This window comes from Delphinus delphis, chromosome 1 (assembly GCF_949987515.2).
Source record: "Delphinus delphis chromosome 1, mDelDel1.2, whole genome shotgun sequence".
Taxonomy (NCBI): Eukaryota; Metazoa; Chordata; class Mammalia; order Artiodactyla; family Delphinidae; genus Delphinus; species Delphinus delphis.
In genome coordinates, this window is record NC_082683.1 from 130,495,178 (window position 1) to 130,519,339 (window position 24,162).

At 48.3% G+C, this 24,162-nt stretch overlaps 1 protein-coding gene across 1 annotated transcript in view; it reads left to right on the forward strand.

Moving 5' to 3' along the window:
* Positions 1 to 15,873, forward strand: part of TNN (tenascin N) — a 51,711-nt gene extending 35,838 nt beyond the window's left edge. Inside the window, exons 11-18 of the mRNA XM_060009658.1 lie at positions 54 to 317; positions 2,696 to 2,826; positions 4,237 to 4,369; positions 4,824 to 4,975; positions 10,074 to 10,170; positions 11,072 to 11,239; positions 13,255 to 13,418; positions 15,733 to 15,873. Coding sequence (XP_059865641.1) covers positions 54 to 317; positions 2,696 to 2,826; positions 4,237 to 4,369; positions 4,824 to 4,975; positions 10,074 to 10,170; positions 11,072 to 11,239; positions 13,255 to 13,418; positions 15,733 to 15,873 — 1,250 coding nt within the window. The remainder of the gene's footprint in view (positions 1 to 53; positions 318 to 2,695; positions 2,827 to 4,236; positions 4,370 to 4,823; positions 4,976 to 10,073; positions 10,171 to 11,071; positions 11,240 to 13,254; positions 13,419 to 15,732) is intronic.
* Positions 15,874 to 24,162: the final 8,289 nt, after the last annotated feature.

Consider the following 24,162-nt stretch of genomic DNA (forward strand, 5'->3'; position numbering starts at 1 on the left):
CCGCACTCCGTGGCCTATAAACAGTGCATATTGATCAGCATTTTCCCTTTCAGACATTGACAGCCCCCAAAACCTGGTGACCGACCAGGTGACAGAGAACACGGCCACCGTCTCGTGGGACCCAGTGCACGCCGTGATTGACAGGTACCTGGTGCTCTACACCTCTGCTGACGGAGACTCCGGGGAGGTCCCGGTGGGGAAGGAGCAGAGCAGCGCCGTCCTGACGGGCCTGAGGCCGGGCGTGGAGTACACGGTGCACGTGTGGGCCCAGAAGGGGGACCGGGAGAGCAGGAAGGCCGACACCACGGCCCCGACAGGTACTGTCAGGGACGACGGGGGGCATCAAACTCTTCACTCCTATCAGGAAACAGTCTTCCTCCACATCGGCTGGGGAGGGGAGCAGGGAACACAGTTTTTCACCTGTGGGCATTCTTCAAAGTGCTTCCCTTTTCACCTTTTTAAGGTAATGTATGTTGACAGGACAGTTCAGATGAAGATGAAAGAGTGTAGAGGAAGTGGTGTGAAAGTAAGACTGTGTAACTCTTCAAGATGGCTGTGCAAAAGGCAGCCTCCCTTCCTACCCCGCCTCACCCAGCCCAGCTCCCAGACTCTCTGCCCTGGCTATGAGAACCTGGCTGGGCCTCAGTTTAGGGAGGAGGGAGGCAAGGAGCCTCTTCTGCTTCCGTCTCCAGACTGAGGGCAGTGGTGGAGCATCTTCATCCCCTTACTACAGTTGGCGACCAATGGGGCCTGGACTGCTTGTCTTTTCTGTGTGTGATGAGGCCCCTGGTGTCGCCGAGCATCACCACGATCAGGCCTCAGAGGGACCTGACGGGATCACTGAGCCCACCCTGACATCCGTGGGCCTCTTTAGACAGTCTGGGCAAGGCCGTCCCCTGTGTGGCCGAGTATGCCATGCGTGGCCACTGGCATTAGAAGTGCCTTGATTCCTTTATTATTTTTGTTAGTTGCAACGAACAGAAGTTTTTAATCAAAAAAGTAATACATGCTGATAGTAAAATTTTTCAAACTAAACAAAGATATGCAGAAAGAAAAACTCTTGTCCACATCCCAGTGCTGACATCCAGTGCCGCTCTCCCTAGGCAACCAGCACCTTCCTCCTTCCTTCTCCCCTCCCCTTCCCTCCTTTCCTCCTTCCCCTCTCTCTCTGTCTTCCTGTCTCTTCTTCTTTCCTTTATTCCTTCCTTCCACTCTTCCTTCTTCGTCTTCTCTTTGCTTCACTTTCCCCATTTTTAAAGACAAAAATATTTCCTCTTTCTACTTTGCAGAAATGTGGAAATAACTAAGACGACATCTGAAGTTCATAACCCAGGGATGGGTGGGCAGTCAAAGAGGTGGCAGAAACCAACTTGAGATATTTAAATAGTTAAGGTTTTGCTTTGATTTTGAAAGCAGGAAATTCAGTTTTTCCGTGTGATGGATGGAAGAAAATCCATACCAGATATTATGTTTTAGAAAGTCACAGAAGCTGATGTTACAGAAGCTCAAAATTTGTCAAAATATCCTAATTCAAAGCGATAGCTGCCTGATTTCTATTAAACTACTGCAATCCAGTTCTCAGCTGAAATGCTACTGGGTAGAAAATAGCTTGGAGACAACTTTTTTGGAAACTTCTAAATTAAAATCACCTCCTATGATAATGATTTTTCAAAATGGAAATTTCCATTCATATCTTGTTTGGTTAAAAGAATCTGACCAATTATTGTGGCGTTGACTAGAATGTTTGCTGAGATTTAGTTTTCCTGGTCTACAGTGCACACACGCACCCACACTTTCCCTCTGGTGTTTGAGTGGGAAAGTGCATAGGAGCCAGAAGAAATCTCTGGTTTTCCTACATCTCTACTACCCTTTCTTCCTTTCTCTCCTCCTTTATACAAGCACCTTCCCCGCTTCCCCATTCTGTACAGGGTATGCATCTTAGACTGCATACTTAGTTATATAAGGCATAGAACTTTATTTATTTATTTAATGTTTTATTTTTGGCTATGCCACCATGGGGCTTGTGGGGATCTTAGTTCCCTACCAGGGATCAAACCTGGGACCCCTTCTGTGGAAGCATGGAGTTCTAACCACTGAACTGCCAGGGAATTCCCCAAACTTTATATTTCTATACCAACTTAATTTCCATCATAAGCTCCCATTCTGCTGGTTAGTTGGAAATCTCAGGAAACTTAGTGTCAGGCTCCTTCCCCAGGGCTGTATGTAAGGTCCTGGGTGGTTTTCCAAGGCCAGGGAGTCCCATCCAGTATTTCGGTCATCCTTCTGGGTAGCTGTTTGCTGAGTGCCTCTGTGTGCAGGGACCTTCCAGATCTGCCTTCCCTCATCCTTCCTTGCCACTTTGGGAGCCTGGCGATCTCAGGGAATCTGTCTGCTGATTGAGATTGCTCATACCCACTGCTCTCTGGAGATCTGCTGGGGAGGTGGGAACCCAGGTTCACTCCCTCTGGGACTCACCCAACTCCCTGTTCCTTAATCCTCTTGTCCTCAGTGAGTTTATACTTTTAGAAACACGGATCCTAAAGGCCTTGTGGCAAGGAAGAATGGAGCCTGCTACCTGCTTGATGGGAGGGAGAAAAATGGGAGAATATATAGGGAGAAAACATAAGCCAACACCTCAAAAATTACCTTTTCTCATTACCTTAGTAATAATAATTACTTGGTGTTTTATATACAGACATTGACCCTCCCCAAAACCTTCATCCGTCTGCTGTAACACAGTCTGGTGGGGTATTGACCTGGACACCCCCCTCTGCTCAGATCGATGGCTATATTCTGACCTACCAATTCCCAGATGGCACTGTCAAGGTACTGGATGCTCCTTGTCTTTTCTCTTCTGCCCCTGCCCAGCCTCCCTATGAAGCAACTCACTTGGGCCAGCCAGCTTGATAGGTGGCCCCATGGCAACCTGCTTATGAACGCGTTGATCCTTACTGATCACCACCTATGTGCAAGGGACAATGCTAAACTTGGTCATCTGTGAACAATTTATGTGTGGTCTCATTTTTTAAAAAATAAATTTATTTATTTGTTTATTTATGGCTGCGTTGGGTCTTCGTTGCTGCGCTCAGGCTTTCTCTAGTTGTGGCGAGCGGGGGCTACTCTTTGTTGCAGTGCACGGGCTTCTCATTGCGGTGTCTTCTCTTGTTGTGGAGCACAGGTTCTAGGTGCGCGGTCTTCAGTAGTTGAGGCTCGCGGGCTCTAGAGCGCAGGCTCAGTAGTTGTGGCTCATGGGCTTAGTTGCTCCCGCGGCATGTGGGATCTTCGTGGACCAGAGCTCAAACCCGCATTGGCAGGCGGATTCTTAACCACTGCGCCACCAGGGAAGTCCCGTGTGGTCTCATTTTATAGGACTAACCTTTGTGCCTCCTCCTTCCTAGTTGACCGTCACATATCTGCTGGCCACACAATCTGCTCCATGTTATTTGGTTTAATGTCTGTCTTCCCCAATAAATGTTAGCACCATGAGGACAGGGAATTTTTGTCTGTTTTGACTATCCTTGTATCTAAAGTGCTTGGAACTTACCACTTGGTTGGTGTTCGATAAATATTTATTGAATGAATTGATTAACCCTTACTTCAAGAATTATACCTCCCGTCTGGAATCTGAAGGCCAGAACATTTTCGTAACTTGTCCAAGTGGGAAGTTATTATTCTCTCTCCTTCACAAGGAAAAAAGAAGGGAGGAAGGAGAAAAGGAAGGGCCCCTTGATTTATTCATTATCTCAGTTAATGCTTATGACAGTCCTGCCGGGAAAGTTCACCCTATGTTTATAGAGCAAGTAAGACAGTTTCAGAAGAAAGGTTATTGAAAAACCAACTATCTCCCTGCCTCACCGATAACCATAGCCTGCTTCACCTTCCCCATTAACTTCTCAGCCTGGTGTTGCCAGCCTGTTGCTTCCAGTGGTGGCTGAGGTTGATGCCCCAGCATGTATTTGGGGGGCAGAGGTCGCCAGAACACCTAGTGGGTGCTCTCCCAGTGGCAGTGCCAGGTGCTGGTTTCCAGCTAGAGCTCCCAGAAGTGCTGAATCTCCACGGCACAGCCCTTCAGAGAAGCAGCTAGAACCTACTTGGATTCTGGGTTGCCAATGAGCCCTCAAAGAGACAAAACTCTACCCTCCCAGGTAGCTTCTGTCATTAGCACCAGGGAATGCTCTTGACACCTAGGGTGCTGGGGGTGATAAATGAATGTCTACTGTCTCCTTTGTTTGGTAGGAGGTGCAGCTTGGAAGAGGGGACCAGAGGTTTGAGTTGCAAGGCCTTGAGCAGGGTGTCACCCTCCCTGTCTCCTTGGTTGCCTTTAAGGGTGATCGCCGGAGCAGGAGCGCATCCACCACCCTTTCCACAGGTAACGTGAGCTCGTGCACTCTGCATAAGAATGCAGTGGAGGACAAGCATTGGAGAGGCCAGAAGAGGTGTCCAAGGAAGAGCAAGTGGCTACCGGATTCTGGATTTCTCTAGACAGGGGGAAATGGAAGTGAGATCATGAGTTCAAAAGAAATCCATCCCATGGTAGAGAGATGAAGGAGGGGAGTGAAATAGTGTTATTTGGTGAGAGGGGAGTTGGGTCGGAGGAGGAGGAAATGATGTGAACTTGACCTTATTTCTAATACATTTGGAGGGTTTCATGAGAGCAGAATGAGTGAGAAAAAAAAGATGTGAGTGAAGAGTTGGAAGAAGCAAAGTAGTAGGAGGTTCCAAAATAATTTCTAAATATAATAATGTTAAAATAGGGGACAAGCCCCGCTCCCCTCCTCCCTCGCCCTTCTCCTAACAACACTGTCCCTCTGCTTGGCTCCCAGTTGGTGCCCGTTTTCCACACCCTTCAGACTGCAGTCAAGTTCAGCAGAATAGCAACGTCGCCAGTGGTCTCTACACCGTCTACCTGCACGGGGATGCCAGTCGGCCCCTGCAGGTATACTGTGACATGGACACGGATGGAGGCGGCTGGATCGTGAGTCACACGGAGCCCTGGGCAGTGTCTTGTTTCTCAGGCCAGGAAGCTCTGTTTCTTCTTCATACGTGGGAGGGAGGAGCTTTGGTGTCTTGCTGCCGTTTTTAAAGAGATCCCACCTGACTGGAAGAATAGAGCCCGAAGTACTTCACTCCTGGGATAGAGCAGGCTTTGTAAACTAAGGCTGATGATTGGGAAGGCTTGTGGGTTTATCACTGTCTACTAATGCCCTTTACACGTGTGTTAACCTACATTTTACTCTGTGCAAAGCACTCTCATAAACATGACCCTCACACATGAGCTATAGAGTAAGTGAGAGAGATTATTGTTCATATTTTATAGGTAAATTGAAGCCCAAGAGGAGAAGTGCCTTGGCTAAGTCACATGAGTTAATAACAAAGTTGGGACCAGATTTTAGGACTCCAGCCTCCTGGGTCATTGGTCTTCCCAATGGGTCATCTCAGGCCATCCAAGATGGAAACACATGGCCTCTTTGTGGGCTCAGTCCTCTGAATTGGAGCCTTTGTCCAAGTTCTGTATCCTGGCTCCACAGTACAGAAGCAAGGCCTTTGAAACTTTGATACGAAAGGCTAAAACCTGAGAGAAGGAAACTTGGCAATGTTGTGACCATCCCTCTTCCGTGTGGAGGTTTTGCTCTCTGTGGGCCAGTAAACCACATGGTACCTTCTTTGACTGCATCTGCATGATCCAATTATGATAAGCTGCTTTTGAGAGTTTCCATCTGATCTTTCCATCTCCCCCACCCCCTTCTTCCTGTACCCGAACAGAGAGAGGCTCTCACTGCTCCAAACCAGCCTGCAGTCCTACCCACTGTGCTTCCACCACTCACTGTGGGGAGGAGAAAGCACAATCTCCTAGAGCTCCAACTGTGTTCATTTACACATTCGCTCGGGGGCCTGCAAAACCAAAGACACTTGAACAGCCACCGATAAAATGATAGCATCTAATAAGCAGCAAAGAAGAAAACGTATGATCCACACAGCTGCATCTGATGGCTGAAAGGCAGTAATGGGATTGGATGGGGGAAATTCCTGATTGATTTATAAAAAAGAATGGAACAGAATGTAACATGGGAGGCCTTCCACCTGACCAGACTCACAGGGCTGTACCTGCTGCTTCTCATCAGCACCATTGTAGCTCTAAGCATTCTGTCCCTTCAGGCTTGAAGCCGGTTCCCTGCGTTTGTGCCCATAGATGTCCATTGGCAGGATGTTTGTTCTGTCCAATATGACCTTTCTGAAAGCCAGCCTCGCACAGGGCAGGAGATATGTGTCTAGGGCAACCTTTCGAAAGAGACCTGCTAGTCTGTCTGCCTGGGAGTACCCAGGATTTTTCCACAAATATTTATTGAGTGCCTACTATGTGTCAAGTACTGTTTTACATACTCAAGAACCAGTGGTGAACCAAACAGACAGAAGTCCCTGACCTCAAGGATCTTGCCTTCTACATCTTGCCCATGCAAGTGACCTTTACTGGAACACAGATGTCAGTTCCAGAAATAACAGAATCACTCTGGGTTCTAAACAATGCCAGTCCCCCACCCCCTCCCAAGTCTTGTTTTCTCACCCAGACTCCTGAAGATAATACATGAACTGAAATTCTATAGGGTTCTCCTCAAAGCTACCACACTCCAGAAAATATACGGAGCCCTGAAAACTTCTCTACCAATCTTTTACTGCCGGTTTCCATGTTTTGGGGGGTTCAGGAGTCTGCTGTCATTGAAAGATGATCATCTTATGAATACATTGCTCTTCTAAATTGAGCTTCTCAAATCCCTTTAAGGAGATTCTTCTCCATCCCAGGCAGCAGAAACCCAATTTGATTAACAGGCCAGGACTCTGCCATGAGTTAACTGAGGCTATGAGTGGGAGGCTGGAATGAAGACCCTCAGGGAACACTTAAGTGTCTCAAATATTTCCGTCTTTGTTTTCCATCTTGCAAGTCCTAAGGACTACACGAGAGGCTCTTTCCACAGGCATTTAAATGAGATTTTCATTTTTTCCTCTTGGTTTAGGCATTCAGGACTGTGAGTAAGTTCTAGGGTGCAGTGAAGCTCTGTTGTGTAGAACCAGGCAGAAAGGGATTTTTTTCTCCTTTGAGACTTACTTGCTAAGGGGCTTTTGTTACCCCAGGTAGTTCATTATAAGGTATTTTCACCTCATAGAAGGGAATAGACTAGATTCTGATTGAGTCAGTTAAGGCTGACTGATCAAGATGTCCAAAGGATCCCCGTGGGTCAGTTCATTTGGAATCTGATATCATAAAATGCAAGCTAACATTTATTGAGATCTAATAATCACTTATTATATCTGTATGTATGTGCCAGACTCTGACCTCTATACTTTATGATTTATCATGATTGATGACCTTGCTGAAGCCTTAATTTAAGAGAATGGCAAATGGGCTATTAACATCTTGATCTAATAGTTTAGAGAAGCGAGGCTTGTCGAGGTTAACTAACTTGCCCAAGGACACCGCTAGTAAGTATAGAGCTGGGTCTAAACAGTGATGCCAAGAGCAGCAGAACCATTTTTTTGGAGTTTCCCTAGCCAAGCTGAAGCATTAGTAAAACAAACAAAGAAAAAAAACAAATTAAAAAATGCTTGGGCACTGTGTTCATTGATTAGAGATAGAGACCAAATGCCAGGAGGACAGGATCAAATTTGAGCCTGACCTTATAGTATAACTAATTATATCAGTGGGAACGGAATTTGATGCAAGGTGTGTGGAACCAAACATTGGTGCCCACATCTGCCCTAGGATTCCACTGTCGGCGATACAGGAGTCGTCCCAGGTGCTAGGAAATTAACAGTTAGCTTCAGAATCTTGCGACATGCTTTTTGAACAACAGGGTCAGTAGAGCTGGTTTTTTCAGACTTTCTCACGGAAATATGAGGAAGCAGTGTTTTATTTTTGCATCAGCCACTGAATAGTTAGTTGTGTAACTCTGGCTGTTTGCTTTTCTGAACTTTCACGTCTGTAAAATGGCATTGTATATTCGTGCCCTGGAGTCAGCCCTTAACAAATGCTCAACAAGTGATTGTTACACAAGTGAATAAATGAAAAAAGAAACGAAGGAAGCCAGTAAAGGAAGGGGACGTCTCTAAAAGACGGACACGTGAAAAGATGGGAAAGGGAACAGCAGTGTTAGTGCAGTGGGTCGTTGTTCGCCATGACGATCCCTAAATTCTGCTCAGAGGCTCTGTATCCTTTTCACGTGTCCTGTCTCACGAGTCCTCCCAGCGCCTCTGAGGTAGACACCTCCTTCCTGCTTCTAACCTGTTGGACAACAAGCTGACTGAGGCGCAGGAATAGAAATGATGGACTCGCCAACCCCCTGCCAGGACTCCCACCCATTGCCGTCTTCTTTCAGTGCCTCCTGGGCCAGCAGACACGGAGCTGGCGGTGAGCTCCCACTCGGAGCTCTCGGCATTGTTGTGGGCAAGCTGCTCTCTCCTCTTCCCCATCTCTTCCCAGAGAAAAGTGTCAAGAATGCTCAAGTATCAGGAGGTTTACCTCATCAGATTCAAGATAAAGTGCTCGACTTCAAGGCACGTGGTGTGAAGCATGGTGGAAAGGCGGGGGGATTGGATTTTGTGTTGGGCGTCTGCTTTTGAATGAACACGAAGGAAAGGAGGCGGAGAGGACGATGCCACTCCAGCCTTGGGGAGTTCCAGACTCATTTGTGAAGTCAGCTAGGATGGTGTCTAGCGTGGCCCTCAAGGCCAGGAGGAATGAGCATACGTAGGTGTGTTTAGCTTTTAGGTACTTTTTAGGTTTACTTCATAGAACAGAATCCAATGTACTCTGACTGGAACTGCCTCCCTTCCTCAGACAGAGGAAATTTTGAAAAGAAAGCAGCCTGTACTCTCATGAAACAGTCCCACCTCCGTTTCCACGTTGTCCCTTCTCACTCACTCTTCAGCCCCGCCCGGTTTGCCTTCTGCTCTTCTGCACAGCCTTTGCTCAAGTCACTGGCGATTCCATGTCACCAGCTTCTGTGGACAGTTTGGACCTCATGCTCCCTGACTTCTCACCAGCACTTGATACTATTGGGCGCACCTTTCTCCAGCGGCCTTTCTGATTCCGCATTTTCCCAGTTGTCCTTCACGTCGCTAGTTGCTCCCCTTTCGCCTTAATGCACTTATCCTGCTGTGTGTGGCTCTTATATCTCGGGGACTGCAAGGCTTCATTCTAGGCCACTTTCTCTTTTCAGTTCCTGTTTTCTTCCCACGTGGTCTCATCCTTCCAGTGGCTTCATCTTCCTCTCTACGTCCTGGTGGCTTTCCATGTTAGTTAGGATAGAACGGGCTATGCTGCAGTAGCAAACCAACCCCAGATTTCAATGATTTAACCCATAAAAGGTTTTTGCTCACATGTGCAAAGTCACTTCTCAGTGCTGACTCAGGAATTCAGGCTGATCACAGCTTGTGGCCCTGCCCTGTCATCACGTGGCCTTCACCGTGGCACTGTGGCCCAGGGCAATGGAAGAGAGAGTGTGGAGACCCCCAGCCCATAGCTATGCTCCTGTTTACAGTCCTGTGGTTGGAACAAGTCATATGGTTCCAGCTTAGCTGCAAGAAAAGCTGAAAAAGAAAGTCTCCCTGTGTTCGGGGGGTGAGGAGAGTGAAAGGGGACTTGCTGAGCACCCAGCACTGTCTCAGATACACAGGTGCACCTTCTAAGTCCAGCCTGGCTCTCTCCTGAGAACTCTAGCCCTTACATTCAGTGGTTCCTGTGGCATCTTTGTTCACCAGGATACCTCAGAAGTCACTCACACTTACCAGGTCCCCAGATGAGCTCTGCGGCACTCACGGAAACTGTCCTCTCTCACAGCCCCTTTCCCAGCGATCGGCTGAGTGAATTGCCCTCAGCGCTGCGAGCCCAAACCACGAGAGGCAGTCTTGACATCCTCCTTTCTCTCAGCTCCACTTCCAGTCCATCGCCACGTCTGTCAGTTTTCCCTTCTGTCCCCTCTGCCCATTCTCAGGGCAGCCCCACTCCACTGTGCTGCCCTCTGTCACTCAGCCACGTCTGTTCAGGTATGTCAGAGGGAAACGTCCATCTCCCTCTTCAGGTCTTCCAGAGGCGGAACACTGGGCAGCTGGATTTCTTCAAGCGCTGGCGGACCTACGTGGAAGGCTTCGGGGACCCCATGAGGGAGTTCTGGCTTGGTATGACCTTTGAGCATGCATAAAGGCTGAGGTGCAAATGGGAGACTCCCCTCTGAAAAGCTGGTCAGGCAGCTTGTGGAAGCTCACCACGTTCAGGAAGAGCTCTGAGCGACAGGGACTCTCTGAGGAACCTGCCGACCAGGGCGTTGGTGTGGCTGTGTCGCTGGGAAGGTTCTCATGTGCTCTGGGCATGTGAGAGGGTGGGACTGTCACAGGTGGGTGGGCTTTATGCTGCATCTAAGACCCGCACAACCTGCCTGCAGCCTGAACTTTTCAGAAACCACAAGAGGAGAAAAATAGTGGATTGATCGGGACTCTGGGCTCTCACTGGGAGGTCATACGAGTCCCTGACATTCTGCTAGTAATGCCAGTCGTTATGGCATCGTTTTTTCCCTTTTACGTCTGCTCTATTCTGGAGCAGACGTTCATAGAGAATGAAATCGCCAAAAGCATCAATTGGGAAATGAAGAGTTAAAAAATCATAATCTGGATACTCAGCGTCTGATAGAGTAGATGATGTTTGTGGTTTGCTTGGTACAAAAGTCCCTTCGGTGACCTTAGAGTCAGTAGGTGATCTCCTCTCCCGCTTGGTGAGACCAAGGATGACAAATAGAACAGCTTCTGCTTGAGAGAGAAGGAGTCAGTGGGGGCAGATTCATCCCACAATCAACCCCTCCGCTCCGTCCCAGAGGATGTGGTTTCCACACTCAGAAGCATGACTGTGCCAAAGACATAATGGGATGAGAAAATGAGCCCCCCAGAAGAGATGGTGTAGGGAAGGCCCCCATTAGCAGAGGAGGTGAAGGCTAAGGCAGCTTTGCGGGGTGAAAGTCTCCGATGCCACCGGTGGGTGCTCACACACCGGTTGATTGGTTACCGGAATTCCATTCCTGATTCTTAGGACTCGACAAGCTACACAACCTCACCACAGGCACGCCCACCCGCTATGAGGTGAGAGTGGACTTACAGACTGCCAACGAATCTGCCTATGCCGTATATGACTCCTTCCGAGTAGCCTCCAGCAAGGAGCGGTACAGGCTGACAGTTGGGAAATACAGAGGCACAGCAGGTGAGACAAACCGTGTCCTTCCTGCTGGGGTCTCCTGCTCCGTGTGTCTGAGGATTGGTCGGCCACCTGCCATGGGTCTCGGGGGGATAGAATATTGTTCTGTGAAGGTGAATTGTCCTCGCTGACAAGTGAGGCCCCACTCCCTGCAGGGGATTAAACAGAATTATTGAAGCAGTCTTTGACTGTCATAAAATTGGAACTTCTGTACATTACACACTGATCCCCCCCCAGTAAAATCCCTCCTCTTATACTCCCCCAATTCGGGCTGTTGTACATTAGCTGATGAACCCACATTCTGAGAGATTTCGTGGTGTCTGCCCACCACTCATTCGACTTCAGCAGTGTGACTGCCATTCTTGCATAGCAGTGTGTGTGTGTGTGTATTATTTAAATATATACATATATATATATATATATATATATTTTTTTTTCTGAATGAATGAATGAGGTTGCAGGACAAAAGTTCTCAATCTTTAGCTGGCATCAGAAGGGCTTGCTGTCATCTGAAGGGCTTGTTAAAGCACAGACTGCAGGGTATGACCGTGGAGTTTCTGGTTTTGTATGTCTGGGGTGGACCTGGGACCGTGCATTTCTAACAAGTTCCAGGTGCTGCAGCTGCTGCCAGTTCAGGGTCCACTTTGAGAACCATTGCTGTAGATGGTCAGAGACAGCTCATCCTTGTTAGGCATAATCAAAGCCTGCTGTTGAAATAAGGAAGCTTCCTGTGGATCGGTGTCTCAGAAGGAACTCTGGGCTTGGAGTCTCAGGTCGGAGATTTGAGTCCTGGCTCTGCTGCTTGTGGACTGTGGGACTGTGACAAATTCCTAGAGTCTAACCTCTGTGAGTTTGTTTCCTTATGGGATTAAGAGCTGCCTGACCCACCCCTCAGGCTTGTTGTGGGCATCAAATGAGAATGTATATGTGAAGGTGATGGGTAACTCAGAGATCAGATTAAATGGAAGTATTGTTATTGTAGGAACAGAACTTGATTAAGCTTGGGATTGATATGAGCCCTTATTGCATTTTATGAGCTGAATTAAAAAGTAAACTTATAAAAGGATGACAAATGTGATGGGGAAATAGTAGAATACAAGTAAAATAATTAAGGCAGATTTCTAGATAGGATTAACGTACCTATGTGCCCAGAAGGGCTCTAGAAGTTCAGGTGTGTGTGTGGGAGGATTAATAAGGAGAATCTTCCTCAGGAGTGGGGTTGAGCTGGGCTTTGAGGAATGGTGAGGCTTTGGAATGATGAAGGGCAGAGAGAAACAGGCGAGCAGAGGCATGGGAGATGGATGCGTCCACTTCACACGTGGAGGGCGCCTGTGCGGATAGGGGGCTGTGAGATTGTGCAAAGGGTACAGCCAGGTTACAGGCCTGAAAAGCCAGGAGGAGGAATTCATTCCGTGTGGGAGGAAGTAGGCCTGAGATGATGAAAATGGACGCTTAAGCTTCGGAAGAGCTAGGAAAGCTGTTGTGTTAACACAGGCCTGGAGAGAGATGAGAACAGCCCAGGGTGGCAGCCGTGGGTGCAGGGGTGTATAGGAGTGATCTGCAGAAGGAAGGGCTTGATAATGGGGTACACAGGATTGTCAGATGTGGCTCGGGGGGACCCAGTCTGGGTGACTGGGGGGATGCTCAAGCAGAGACAGGAGCACAGAGAGGGGGTTAGTTGTGTGAGGGTGGTCGGTACTATGGGGAGCGTCGAGGAGTTTGGTTTTGGGTGTTTGGATATTTTACTGTGAAGCCTCTAAGTGAAAATGCTTTTAAAGCTATTGGAGAAACAGGCCTGAAGTTTGGGTGACAAGCCCGGAAAGAGAATCTATTCATCCGTATCGTGTTCTCATCTTGGCGATTTTGAGAAAAAAGTGGCTCCTTGTGGCCTAACTGACTGGATCCCTGGCGTTTTCATGCTTGGAGGTTTTCCTGCCCCCAGTCCTCTTTCAGGCCAGAGTTTGATCACGCCCTCAGGGGTGAAACTTGGGCTCTCCCCTCTCATGTCTTCTCTCCTGCAGGGGATGCTCTTACTTACCACAATGGATGGAAGTTTACAACCTTTGACAGAGACAATGATATCGCCCTCAGCAACTGTGCCCTGACGCATCATGGCGGCTGGTGGTACAAGAACTGCCACTTGGCCAACCCTAATGGCAGATACGGGGAGACCAAGCATAGTGAGGTAGGTGACAGGGGAACATCTTTTTTGTCCCAGGCTTTTCCCATATTGTGTTCCTAGAATGACACCCTCCAGACTGGTTTGTCTGACCCTCTCCTTCTGATGCCCAGCAGTCAGGGCAGTAAGGCTTCTTCTCCAGGTTCCATGGCCTTGAGGTCAAGGCCCTCCCTGCCCATCTGCTGCAGCCCCTCCCCACTCTACATTCCCACCAATGCTGCACCCTTACTCAGTGCAGGGAGGTACTCAGGCTGCCCACCGCTTAATAGAGATGATATGGGTCCCACACCGTCTCACTTTACGAGTTCACACATGGACACTGTCTTGGTCAGCTCAAGCTGCTGTAACAAAATAATATAGCCGGCATGGCTTAGACAGCAGACATTTATTTCTCATGGCTCTGGAGGCTGGGAAGTCCAAGATCCAGTTCCCAGCAGATTCAGTTCCTGATGAGAGCTCTTTCTGGCTTGTGGATGGCCACCTTTTCACAGCATCCTCACATAGTGTGGAGAGAGAGAGAGAGAGCTCTGGCCTGTCCTTCTCTTCTTATAAGGGCACTGATCCCACCATGGTTGACCTACCCTCATGACGTCATCTAACCCTAATTACCTCCCAAAGGCGCCATCTCCGAATACCGTCATGTTGTGGGGTCGGGGCTTCAACATATGCAATTTGGCGGGGGAGGGGCACAAACATTTTATCCGTAACAGACACTGCAGAATTCTTTCTAGTCGTTCATCCAGCAAACCAGAGCTATTTTTCTCAGTCCTTTGATCACGGGGAAAACAAAGTTTTCTGTCTTATGTCAGACTCACCCTTGGATCCACTTCATCCAGAGCCACCCAAAGTCTGCCCAGAGCGTTGTGCTAAACTGGTTTCTCCAGTTCAGGAGTGTGCACACAGGGCCAGGAGTTGGCGAGGGCTCCTCCCCCGCTCCCTTGCTCTGCAACTTTCCAATCAGTGATTTCTTGAATCCTCTTGCCCCGTGAACATCGTCGTGATTCCTCGCCAGCTTCCAGGCATCTCCTGCCTGCTCCCTCACAGCTTCTTAAAAATTACATCTTTGTTCCTACCCGTCATGAATCCATCCCCTCCATGAACTCTCCCCTTCCTGGGTTTCTCATTTCCCATCCTAGATCTTGATCCTAGCCTTCAGGAAGCCACCTCTCCCCAGAACTCATACATAGTGTACCAATATGACTGTAAATATTAGTACATCTGAAGTCCAGGTACATTTTGATTCCTTTGGTCCTAACCAGGCAGCAGGGACTCCCAATCCTTATGTGATTTTTTCAAAGGGAAGAAGAAATTTGTCGCCAGGGGAGCCATGGAGGGTGTGCCCATGAATCATGGTGGCAGCATGTGGGCTGACTCAGGGAAGCCTGTGACCAGAGATCAAATATTTGAAATGAGCAGCCAGCATGCCCTAAACCATCCCCATATTTGCTAATAAAAGACATTCTTCTGGTTAATGTGCTTTTCACAGTCTGCAAGGCATTTAGCTTCTTGTTTATTATTTACCTCACAAATTAAAATACATAAAATTGGTCACTTGGGCTCTTTATTGGCCAGGTTGCAAGGTTATTAAGTGAATTAAATATTATTGTGCTCACCCATCAAAAGTCGTAAAATGAGATTTAGTTTTCAGCAGACTATTTATTACCCCAGAGCTAATATCTAAACAGTCTAAATTGAAAATGATTTTCCACAATTGGCCAATTAATATGTTTACTGTTGCCTTTAATTTTTTGTAAAGGAAAAGTGAGGCAAAGATAATTCGATCATTGCTGGACAGGTTGACCCCGCGTTACCTTTGCTGCTGCTCTGGCCTCACTCACCTCCTGGGCTCACACCCCCCATCCTCCAACCACAGGGGACTTCCAAATTGTCAGCCTGTCTAACCTCAGCTGCCCAGCAGAGGGAGCACACTTCTAGATTCCTGTCTCACTGCCTTTATAAATACCCTAGTCTCTCCTCTAAGCAGAGAGGGAGTAGTTTCCCTGGCAAAGAAACATTCTTTGGTACCATAATCCACCCCACCCTCTCCCAGGTGCCTCTTTTTGATGCTGGCTTATTTATTTATTTATTTATTTTTTGCGGTACGCGGGCTTCTCACTGTTGTGGCCCTCTCCCGTTGCGGAGCACACGCTCCGGACGCGCAGGCTCAGCGGTCATGGCTCACGGGGATCCACCCGGACCGGGGCACGAACCCGCATCCCTTGCATCGGCAGGTGGACTCCCAATCACTGCGCCACCAGGGAAGCCCTATTTATTTGTTTTATTTATTTATTTATTTATTTTACTTATTTATTTAACGTAGGGGGTGAACTGGGAGCCATGGAAAGGACATGAATTCTCTATTCCTTTTGTGGAGTTGAAGATCCGCCCTCATGGCTACAGCGGGGAGCATGTCCTGGGCAGAAAGAAGCAAACACTGGGAGAAAATTCGAGAACATTCTGACGGCCCATTCATGCACTTATTTCACAAGAGAAGACCAGCCCGGGGTTGGGGCCTGTGTAAGCATGGGGTGGGGTGGGTACTAATGACTGGCTAATGGAAGTCTGAGGGGTGCTCATAGCCCTTGGCTTCTGAGATGGCTCGATAACCTGCAGGACAAAGCATGTCACCAAGCTTCCAACCATACAGCTCACTTCCTTGTCACCTGCATTTTGCCCACCTGTATTGTGGGCCTGAAAATCAACACAAAAATAGCTGCACAATGTGTATGGGCGAGGCAGCATTGGAACTGCAAGGTTTTCTGCTCTATCTTCAGTAACAAACATACGGGATTAGGGCAAAAAAAAAGGGGTGGGGGATAAAGAACCACCTAGTACTTCTTCAATTGGAAATCTCTGGAAATTGGTATATATATATTCAGGGCTCTGCTAATACAAATCTTCTGTCTAAAAAGAAACACCAAAGGGGGGTTTGACGACAAGGGGCTGAGGTAGCCTGAAACTTACCTTCCATTACCACTGGAAAATTGGTAAAATCTTTTTTGAGGAAAAAGACATAAATCTTTCCCTTTTAAAAATAATTGCTGAAGTTATGAGGAAGAATAAAGGGAACCAAAAGGGACCAAGAGGGCTTTGAATTTTGCTGTGTTCTGACCAGTATCCTGCGTGCTGGAAACCCCAGCTTCCATGTCACTGTTACTTTTAAGTGCCCCCTTTCCAGCCACCTGCATTATCACTCTTGTAGATCTGCGTATGTTGTGAATAAATTCTCACTTATTTCAATTTTAAATAATTTGACTCTCTTGGTAATTGGTTCCTCCCAAAGACCCTTTTCTGTGACTCGCTTTCGTACTGTCAAGTCCTCAGCCTCCCTCCTCTCTCCCTCCTGCCCCTGCCCTCCCCCTCCCCCACCCCGCCCTGTCGGACCCCTGGGTTTCCTGAAAGTGCTCAGCACCAGAGGCTTATTGTTTGAGTGGACACTTGGCAAGGGCAGATCCTTTTGGCTTATTTTCCTATCACTTTGGAAGGTTTTTCTGTGGCAAAGTCAGTGACCATTGAAGAAACTTAATTTCCTATTCGAGAAAAGAAAAAATAAACCACTTGATTAAAAAACATTTGCCTTGTGTTGTTTTCCCCACATAAGTACACTTGAATTCTAAATTTAACCTAAGTGCAAGCAAAGGTACCATCTGTGCATTATAATGGAGTTTGGTTGGCCATGGCCTCTGACTGGTGTGATGGCCAATCATGGTATTTGGAACCAGGAAGTGGGTGAGTGGGGAGGAAGACAAGTGCCCTAAAAGCTGCGGTCCTCCTCGAGGGTGCTGGAGTCGTTTATTGCCTCAGGTTCTCCAGGTTTTAACCTCTGTCCGAATGCCAAGCCATACTTCCGAAACAGTGTTTGTCAACCTTTAAAATTTTCAGCATCCCCTCGGCTCCCTACACACATGCACTGAGCAATGCCCTGGTAACTTCTCGGTCTGATAAAGTGTGGTCTGGATGAAGTACAGTGTCAGCATTGGGGCTAGTGGTTTAAAAACGTGCTTGCACCTCTCTCATCTATTCAAGGAGAATTTAAGTGTCTGCTTGCTTATCAGGCAGTGTTCTGGGCACTGGGGAGCCAGCGGTGAGCTCACAGAGCTAAGCAAGCCAGACATGGTCCTTGCACTACTGGATTATGTGTGCTGTCATTCATCCACTCATTAACTCATTCATTCAACAAATACTGATGAAGCCCTATTCTGTGCTGGGTTCTACTCTGTGCCCTGCTGCTATAGGAGTGAACCAAACACAAGATTCCTGCCCTTGTGCTTAGATTCTACTTGTGGAGACTGACAATAAAAAACAGATACACGTACAATTCCCAGAAGGGATGAGTGCCATGGAAGAAAATTATAGTGGGATTAAGAGATGGAGGGGGAATTGGTGGCAGAAGTGGGGGACTCCACGGACCTCTCTGAGGAGTAGATACTTGCAGAGACTGGCCAGATGTCTTTAGTCTGATCCAACTTCCTCAGGGCTGGAGGCTGAGCTAATTTCCTTGTCCGTTTTAAAGCTCCCTTTGCACAGCTTCTCAGTTCCAAGGCCTCTGGTCTCCTGTTTGCACACGAAGTTCTCACCTTGGTGGCTCCGTAGCCCTGTGCTCATCCCAGTGGGTGCAGCCTTTTTAGAAAAGAAAAGCCTCCTTTGCAAAGTGGATCAAACCCTGGAATGATTCAGAGCGGGGGTGGGGTCGGGTGCATCGTGGGTGGTGCTTCCCAAATTTAACTGCACTCGTCACGTGTGCCTGGTGGGGCAGGATTGCTGGGCCGCAGCCCTTCTGACTCAGCAGCTCTGGGCCAGGGCTGCTGTTGGATGGGTGACCGCTCTCTGAGTAGCTCTGGCGGCGCAGGGGGCACCCTCTGATGGCCTGTTTGCTCAGGAGGCGTCTGTGATGGTGGCAGCAGCACAGCCCCATCTGTGTTCACCGACCCTGGTGTTTTCCCACCGCTGGCCAAGAAGAGGGCTTGTGGGAAACTGGAGCTGTTTCTTGCATTCTTTTGCCTGTAGGGTCCTTGCTGCCCTGAAGGGACAGGACAGAGAAAACCTCAGTTGACCCTTCAAGGATTCCACTGGGGCAAAGAAGAAAGTGCGGGAGGTGGGAAGTTCATTTTCAAAGGATGTTTGTCTGACTGAGGAGAACCTTCCAGACCCAAATCTCTGTGCCTAACCTCATTTTAACATGACCAGCTCTGGCAACTCCTGCTCTGGTAGTTGAATATAGGCCCCAGAATAGATTTCTGGATAGACCTGCTTTTTCAAGGGTCAGACACATTTCTTAGAGCCAGGTTATGAGCCATCAGGGTTTTGAAGCTTAAGGGACAATTCCTACCGGTCAGGACAAACCAAAGAAAACAAAAGCTGTCATAGAAGGGACAGATGGCCCAGCCAGGCACTAGGGTAAAAGCGAGGACACAAGTGTCACAAGCAGTGGATAAAGTCTCCGAGCCATGGCCTGTTGCATGCAAGATACTAGCAAAGCCTCGATGAGCAGAACACAGCCCCTGCTCGCAGTGTGGTGGGGATGGCCACGGGGACAGACCACGACGGTGGGCACTGCGACAGGGAGAATGCTGTGAACAGAGCGGGGTGCCCTAGAGAGCATTGTGGGCGTGGTGTCAGCATTGCGTCCGGAAGGGGGACTCTGAGTTTGCCAGGGGAGCAACGAGAGGCCTGGGGGAGGCAGGGCACCTTGGGAGGAGGACACTTGATGGCAAGGATGAAAAAGGGTGGCGTGTGGTGTGTTTGAGGGAGGAAGACGGCTTCTAGGTGGGGTGAGGAGGGGCTGGTGGGGAGCCTTGCTGGAGAGATGGGCAGGGACTGGTCTCGGCCATGTAAGCACTGTGGTCTCAGGTTGCGCTGTTTAGCACAATCAGCTGGAGCTGTTACCAGCCTGATCCTACTTCACCTCCAGAGACACTGCTTCAGTGGGTCTCAGCTGAGTCCTGTGCCTCTGAGTTTTTTTTGTTTTTTTGGGGGTTTTTTTTGCGGTACGCGGGCCTCTCACTGCCGCGGCCTCTCCCGTTGCGGAGCACAGGCTCCGGACGCGCAGGCTCAGCGGCCATGGCCCACGGGCCCAGCCCGCTCCACGGCACGTGGGATCTTCCCGGACCGGGGCACGAACCCGTGTCCCCTGCATCGGCAGGCGGACTCTCAACCACTGCGCCACCAGGGAAGCCCTGCCTCTGAGTTTTTTAAGGCTCCAGGGGCTTCTAACGTGCAACTGGGGCTGAGAACCATGGCTGAGATGAAAAAGGGGGGCAGTGGAGAATACTCAGGGGTGTTTAAACCTTGGAGTGACACTTGTAGTAAGGCTTGTATTTTGGAAACATCAGTCTGGTGACAGCATAGAGAATAGGGGGAGGCGTGGAGGGCTGTTTTAGGGAAAGAGTGGAGATTCACAGACAAGTTAAGGGTTATTACAATAGGCAATAGGTACTGACTTCCTTGGCCTGTGGCAGAAATTGTGGGAAAGGGAAGAAGAGCATAGATTAAATAATATTTCAGAGGAAGGATTAACAGGATTTGAGGGGGGTGGGTGGAAAAGGGAGGGGAGGGATCCTTTCGTGCAGAGTTTAGGGCTGGTTGTTCTTGACAGTAGCTTCCTCTGGGAAGAGGGTCCCAACTTTTATGTTTGTCACATGATGTCAAGAGTTCTACTTTTGGGAGTTCCCTGGTGGTCCCATGTTTAGGCCTCTGCACTTTCACTGCTGAGGGCTTGGGTTTTTTTTTTTTTTTGCTGTACGCGGGCCTCTCACTGTTGTGGCCTCTCCCGTTGCGGAGCACAGGCTCCGGACGCGCAGGCTCAGTGGCCATGGTTCACAGGCCCAGCCACTCCACGACATGTGGGATCTCCCCGGACCGGGGCACGAACCCGTGTCCCCTGCATTGGCAGGTGGACTCTCAACCACTGCGCCACCAGGGAAGCCCAGGAATTCTACTTTTTAACTTGGAATTCTCAGGGATTCAAGGATCCTTAAAGCTAGGAAATGCTGAAGGGAGAAAGAAAAAAAAATGACCCAAGGAACTGTGATCAAAGGGATGACATGAAAGAAAAGGACCAGGTATGGTGTTTGAAGAGAGACAATGCGGGTACAGCATGGCAGTGGAAAAACAATTATAAATAATGAAATGCTCTCGGCGAAACGTAGTCATTTACTGGAGGAAGTCTTCCGCTAAAAGAATTTCCAAGTCGTTCCCTTAAGCCTTTCCCCAGGGCGGTGGAGAGGATGGGGAAAGTGTTTTCTGTCAATGAAAAGCGCGGATCAATCAATAACGTTTGAGGGCAGCCTCCCTGCGCAGCGGGGCGCGCTGTACGCGGCCAGGCCAGCAGATGGCAGTGTGGTCCTACCGGGAGCCTCTAGCCTCAGCGCCACTTTCCTCTCCTCCAGAAAGGGAAGTTCTGGGGGTCTTCACGTTCCTTCCTTCCTGGGTAGAATGACCTGGAGAGTCAGCCTCTGGGGTACGACTCAGCGTCCAGCCAGTGCTTGGTGGTTGCGCAGGCAGTGGTGCTGCACAAAACAGGTAACTGGGAAACACTTTGAAGAGACTGCCTCGTGAGACGGGTACTCTGTCCCCCGACCTGGCCCACTGGGCTGGTGGTCCGGCAAGGGGATGGGGGGGCACCCCTGGAAGGGGTTTTAGGCAGTTCCTAAAGTGCAAGTGAATCCACTTCCAAAGTCCTTCTGTTGGTTGGATGTTGCTACGGGGGAAATGGGTTGAGTTCCGCCGCCAATGGTAATAAAGAAGTTAGGTTCTCAGGCTGGCCCAGAAAAGCCTGTTCATTCTATAATGCAGATAAATTGCAGTGCACTTATAATGACAGAAATAGAAAACAAAGGTATTGTAGTATTGCAATTTAAGTAAAAGAGCGGTGGAGTGAAACCAGTTCTTTATTTTGGCAGGTGAAGAAAATTAGGTTTGATTAGAGAAGGATAGGAAGCAGATAAAGCTGTCTCTGTGTTCTGGGCTGGTCTCAGCCTATCAATACCCAAAGTTTTGGTTGGACTGGCCCTTGAGTTCTTATTATAATTGTAAGATACCCTTCAGCAATAGCCGTCAGGTACCTTTGAAACATAAAGGTTTATTACTTGCAAGACCTGGAAATTACACGGCACACAGGAGGCCACATTGTGAGGTTGTGTGTGGGAGGGAGAGAGAGAGAAAATGAGCTCGAGAGAGAGCACGCCTAGGGTTCTCCTTTTATTGGAGTCTGCAGTGGGGGCCTAGGATTTCGAGGACTCGCTCTTCACTGGTGAATTTAAAACATAGGAGTGGGAATTTCAAGTGCAGGAAAAGAAGAAAAAATCAAGAGGCCCAAATGGTTAGCTATTGAAATCAACCGGAATCTCTAAAACAAAGGAGCCGCAGTGTGGGAGGTGGCCTGGGTCCTTGTCCAGCTGTGGGGCTGGCAGTGTGTTTATCCTGCATAGTGGTCTTTGAAGTGGGTGCCTCTTTGAAATGGATGCCTCTGCAATCAAAGCTTAAATCAGGCACTTGGATTACAAAAAAGAAAAAACAGAACTGTCAGGGCTCATGCTACACGGTGGAACAGCTGAAGGAGACAGTTGGGTGTCTGAAGGCTTGTGGGCAGAGCCCGTTACGGGATTCTATAAGTTTCTGACCCAAAGGAGGTGCTTCTGCAAGTTAACAGTCTCTGAGGAGGCCAGACCAGCAGAATGGCCTGGATCATGATGCCCTGTGTGTGCACAAGGGGCACTAGGACAGGAGTCTGAAGACTTTGGTCTTCAGGTTTCCAGGTTTGCGTGAGTTGCTTACCTTTCTGCGCCTCACTTTCTTCCTTTATAAAATGGGGATGACGTTAGTCCCTGATTTACTCACTGCATCAGTTGCTGCAAGAGTCAAATGAGGTATTGAAAGTGCCCATAACTATGAGGTTGAAGCACTCTGGAATGGCAAGCTAGAGGCCTTGCACCTTTAGTCTCCATAACTTCACTCAGAGCTTTTGGATTTTATTTTTTCCTTGGTAGAGGTGTATCCCTAGCTACCTCTAAGGTATATTTGCTATGAATAACCACTGATAGGATTATTATGGCTCACAGAAGAAAGAGAAAGCGCAGAGTGAGAAAGAAAGGTTTGTAAAGGTAAAGGAAAATCTCTGCATTTCGAAAGGGGTTTCCTTGGGGATGATATGGATTGAGGTGTTAGCAGTAAAAGATGAACAGATGAAGCATGGGGGTACACAGACCCTCCACGGCAGCATTTCCCAGACGGTGTTCCTTGGAACCCTTGCTCCTCCAGAGGTGCTAAAAGAAGAGGTTACGTGGTCAAATAAGCTTGGGAAAGCTGAGTTCAGTGGAGTTACACCATTTCCTTATTCCAGTACCCATTAGAACCTTTAGTGTGATACCTGCATTGCACATTCCAAGGAGGAGTGGGAAAGTCATGGTATGCAGTGCTTTACAGACTTATTTGACGATAGAATGCTTTTGGTTTCTGAATATCTAGATAATATCAATATTTGTCAAGGTATGGTTCAGAGACCACTGTCATTTACCTAGAGCTCTTGTTAGAAGAGCAGCTTGTCTGGTCTCGTCCAAGATGTAATAAATCCAACAGAAGGGCAGAGAGGGACTGGGTCTCTGCGCTTGTAAGAAACACCCAGTGATTCTTTCTTTTTTCCCCCTAATCAATGCATTTATTTAGCATATAGTATGCACCAGGCTCCACGCTAGGAACTGGAGATACAATGCTGAATAAGACAGTTAGAATTCTGGCCTCATAATGGCTAATTCTAATGGGGGTGAGAATGGGCTGGAGTGCTGGGAACACAGGAACATCGTTGCCATACAGTCTGATCTTGTTGTGATGGGAAAACTTGTGTACTTAGGGAAGCGTTCCTAGGCAGCGATGTAAAATCTGGAATACTTCACCAGAAATATGTTTTAACAGCAACTAAGACTTAGGGTTATGAAAATCCCTTATCTAGCAAATAAGCGTGGCATCGTTGACCCTGACAGGTTTGTGACTATCACATAAAACCCAGTGAGTCTTCAGCACGTTGAGTTTGAGGACCTGTGACGTAGCTGGATTGATGTTCTAAGGCAAACAGTGTTTTAAGGTGAAAAAGATGTTGACTCAGACTCTCCTGATCTGGCCACCAGGAGGCACTGTCACCCTAGGGTGGCTTGAGGTGAGGCGGGATAGCTACTTAAGAAGTTCACCTGTCACATACTGTAAATTGGGAGCCCTTAATTCAAAGAGTATTAATAATACTGTGGACAGTGCAGTGTGTGGTGAAATTAAGGAACGTATTACATCAGTGGGAATAGAAGATGTACATTATTTTCAGTCCCTATTTCATTTGGCCTGTCTGTACCATCTGACTCTACAGACTCTGGCTTTCTTCTTGAAAGTTTCTTCTCCTTTGACTTCGAGGACACAACTCTCTCATGATCTTCCTTCTGTCCTTAATAATAATGAACATTTACTGAACACTTATAGTAAGCCAGGCCCTGTGCTGAATGCTTGTATGCATTATCTCATTTAATCCTCTCATCCCTGTGAGATAGAGATTAATTCTACACAGAGATTAAGTCCTGGGCCTAAATTACACAACAGTGGGAGTTGGAGTTAGCCTCAGAGTCTGGACAACTCCAGTCCTAGCTTCCCACACTTACAGTGGTCCTCGCCAGGCTGCACTTTCAGGTTGTATGCAGATGCAAATGGTGCCCTCCTTTCCCAGTTGCCTGCTCTGCAGCTCTCTTCTGGGGGACAGCTTCTGAGTGACGCC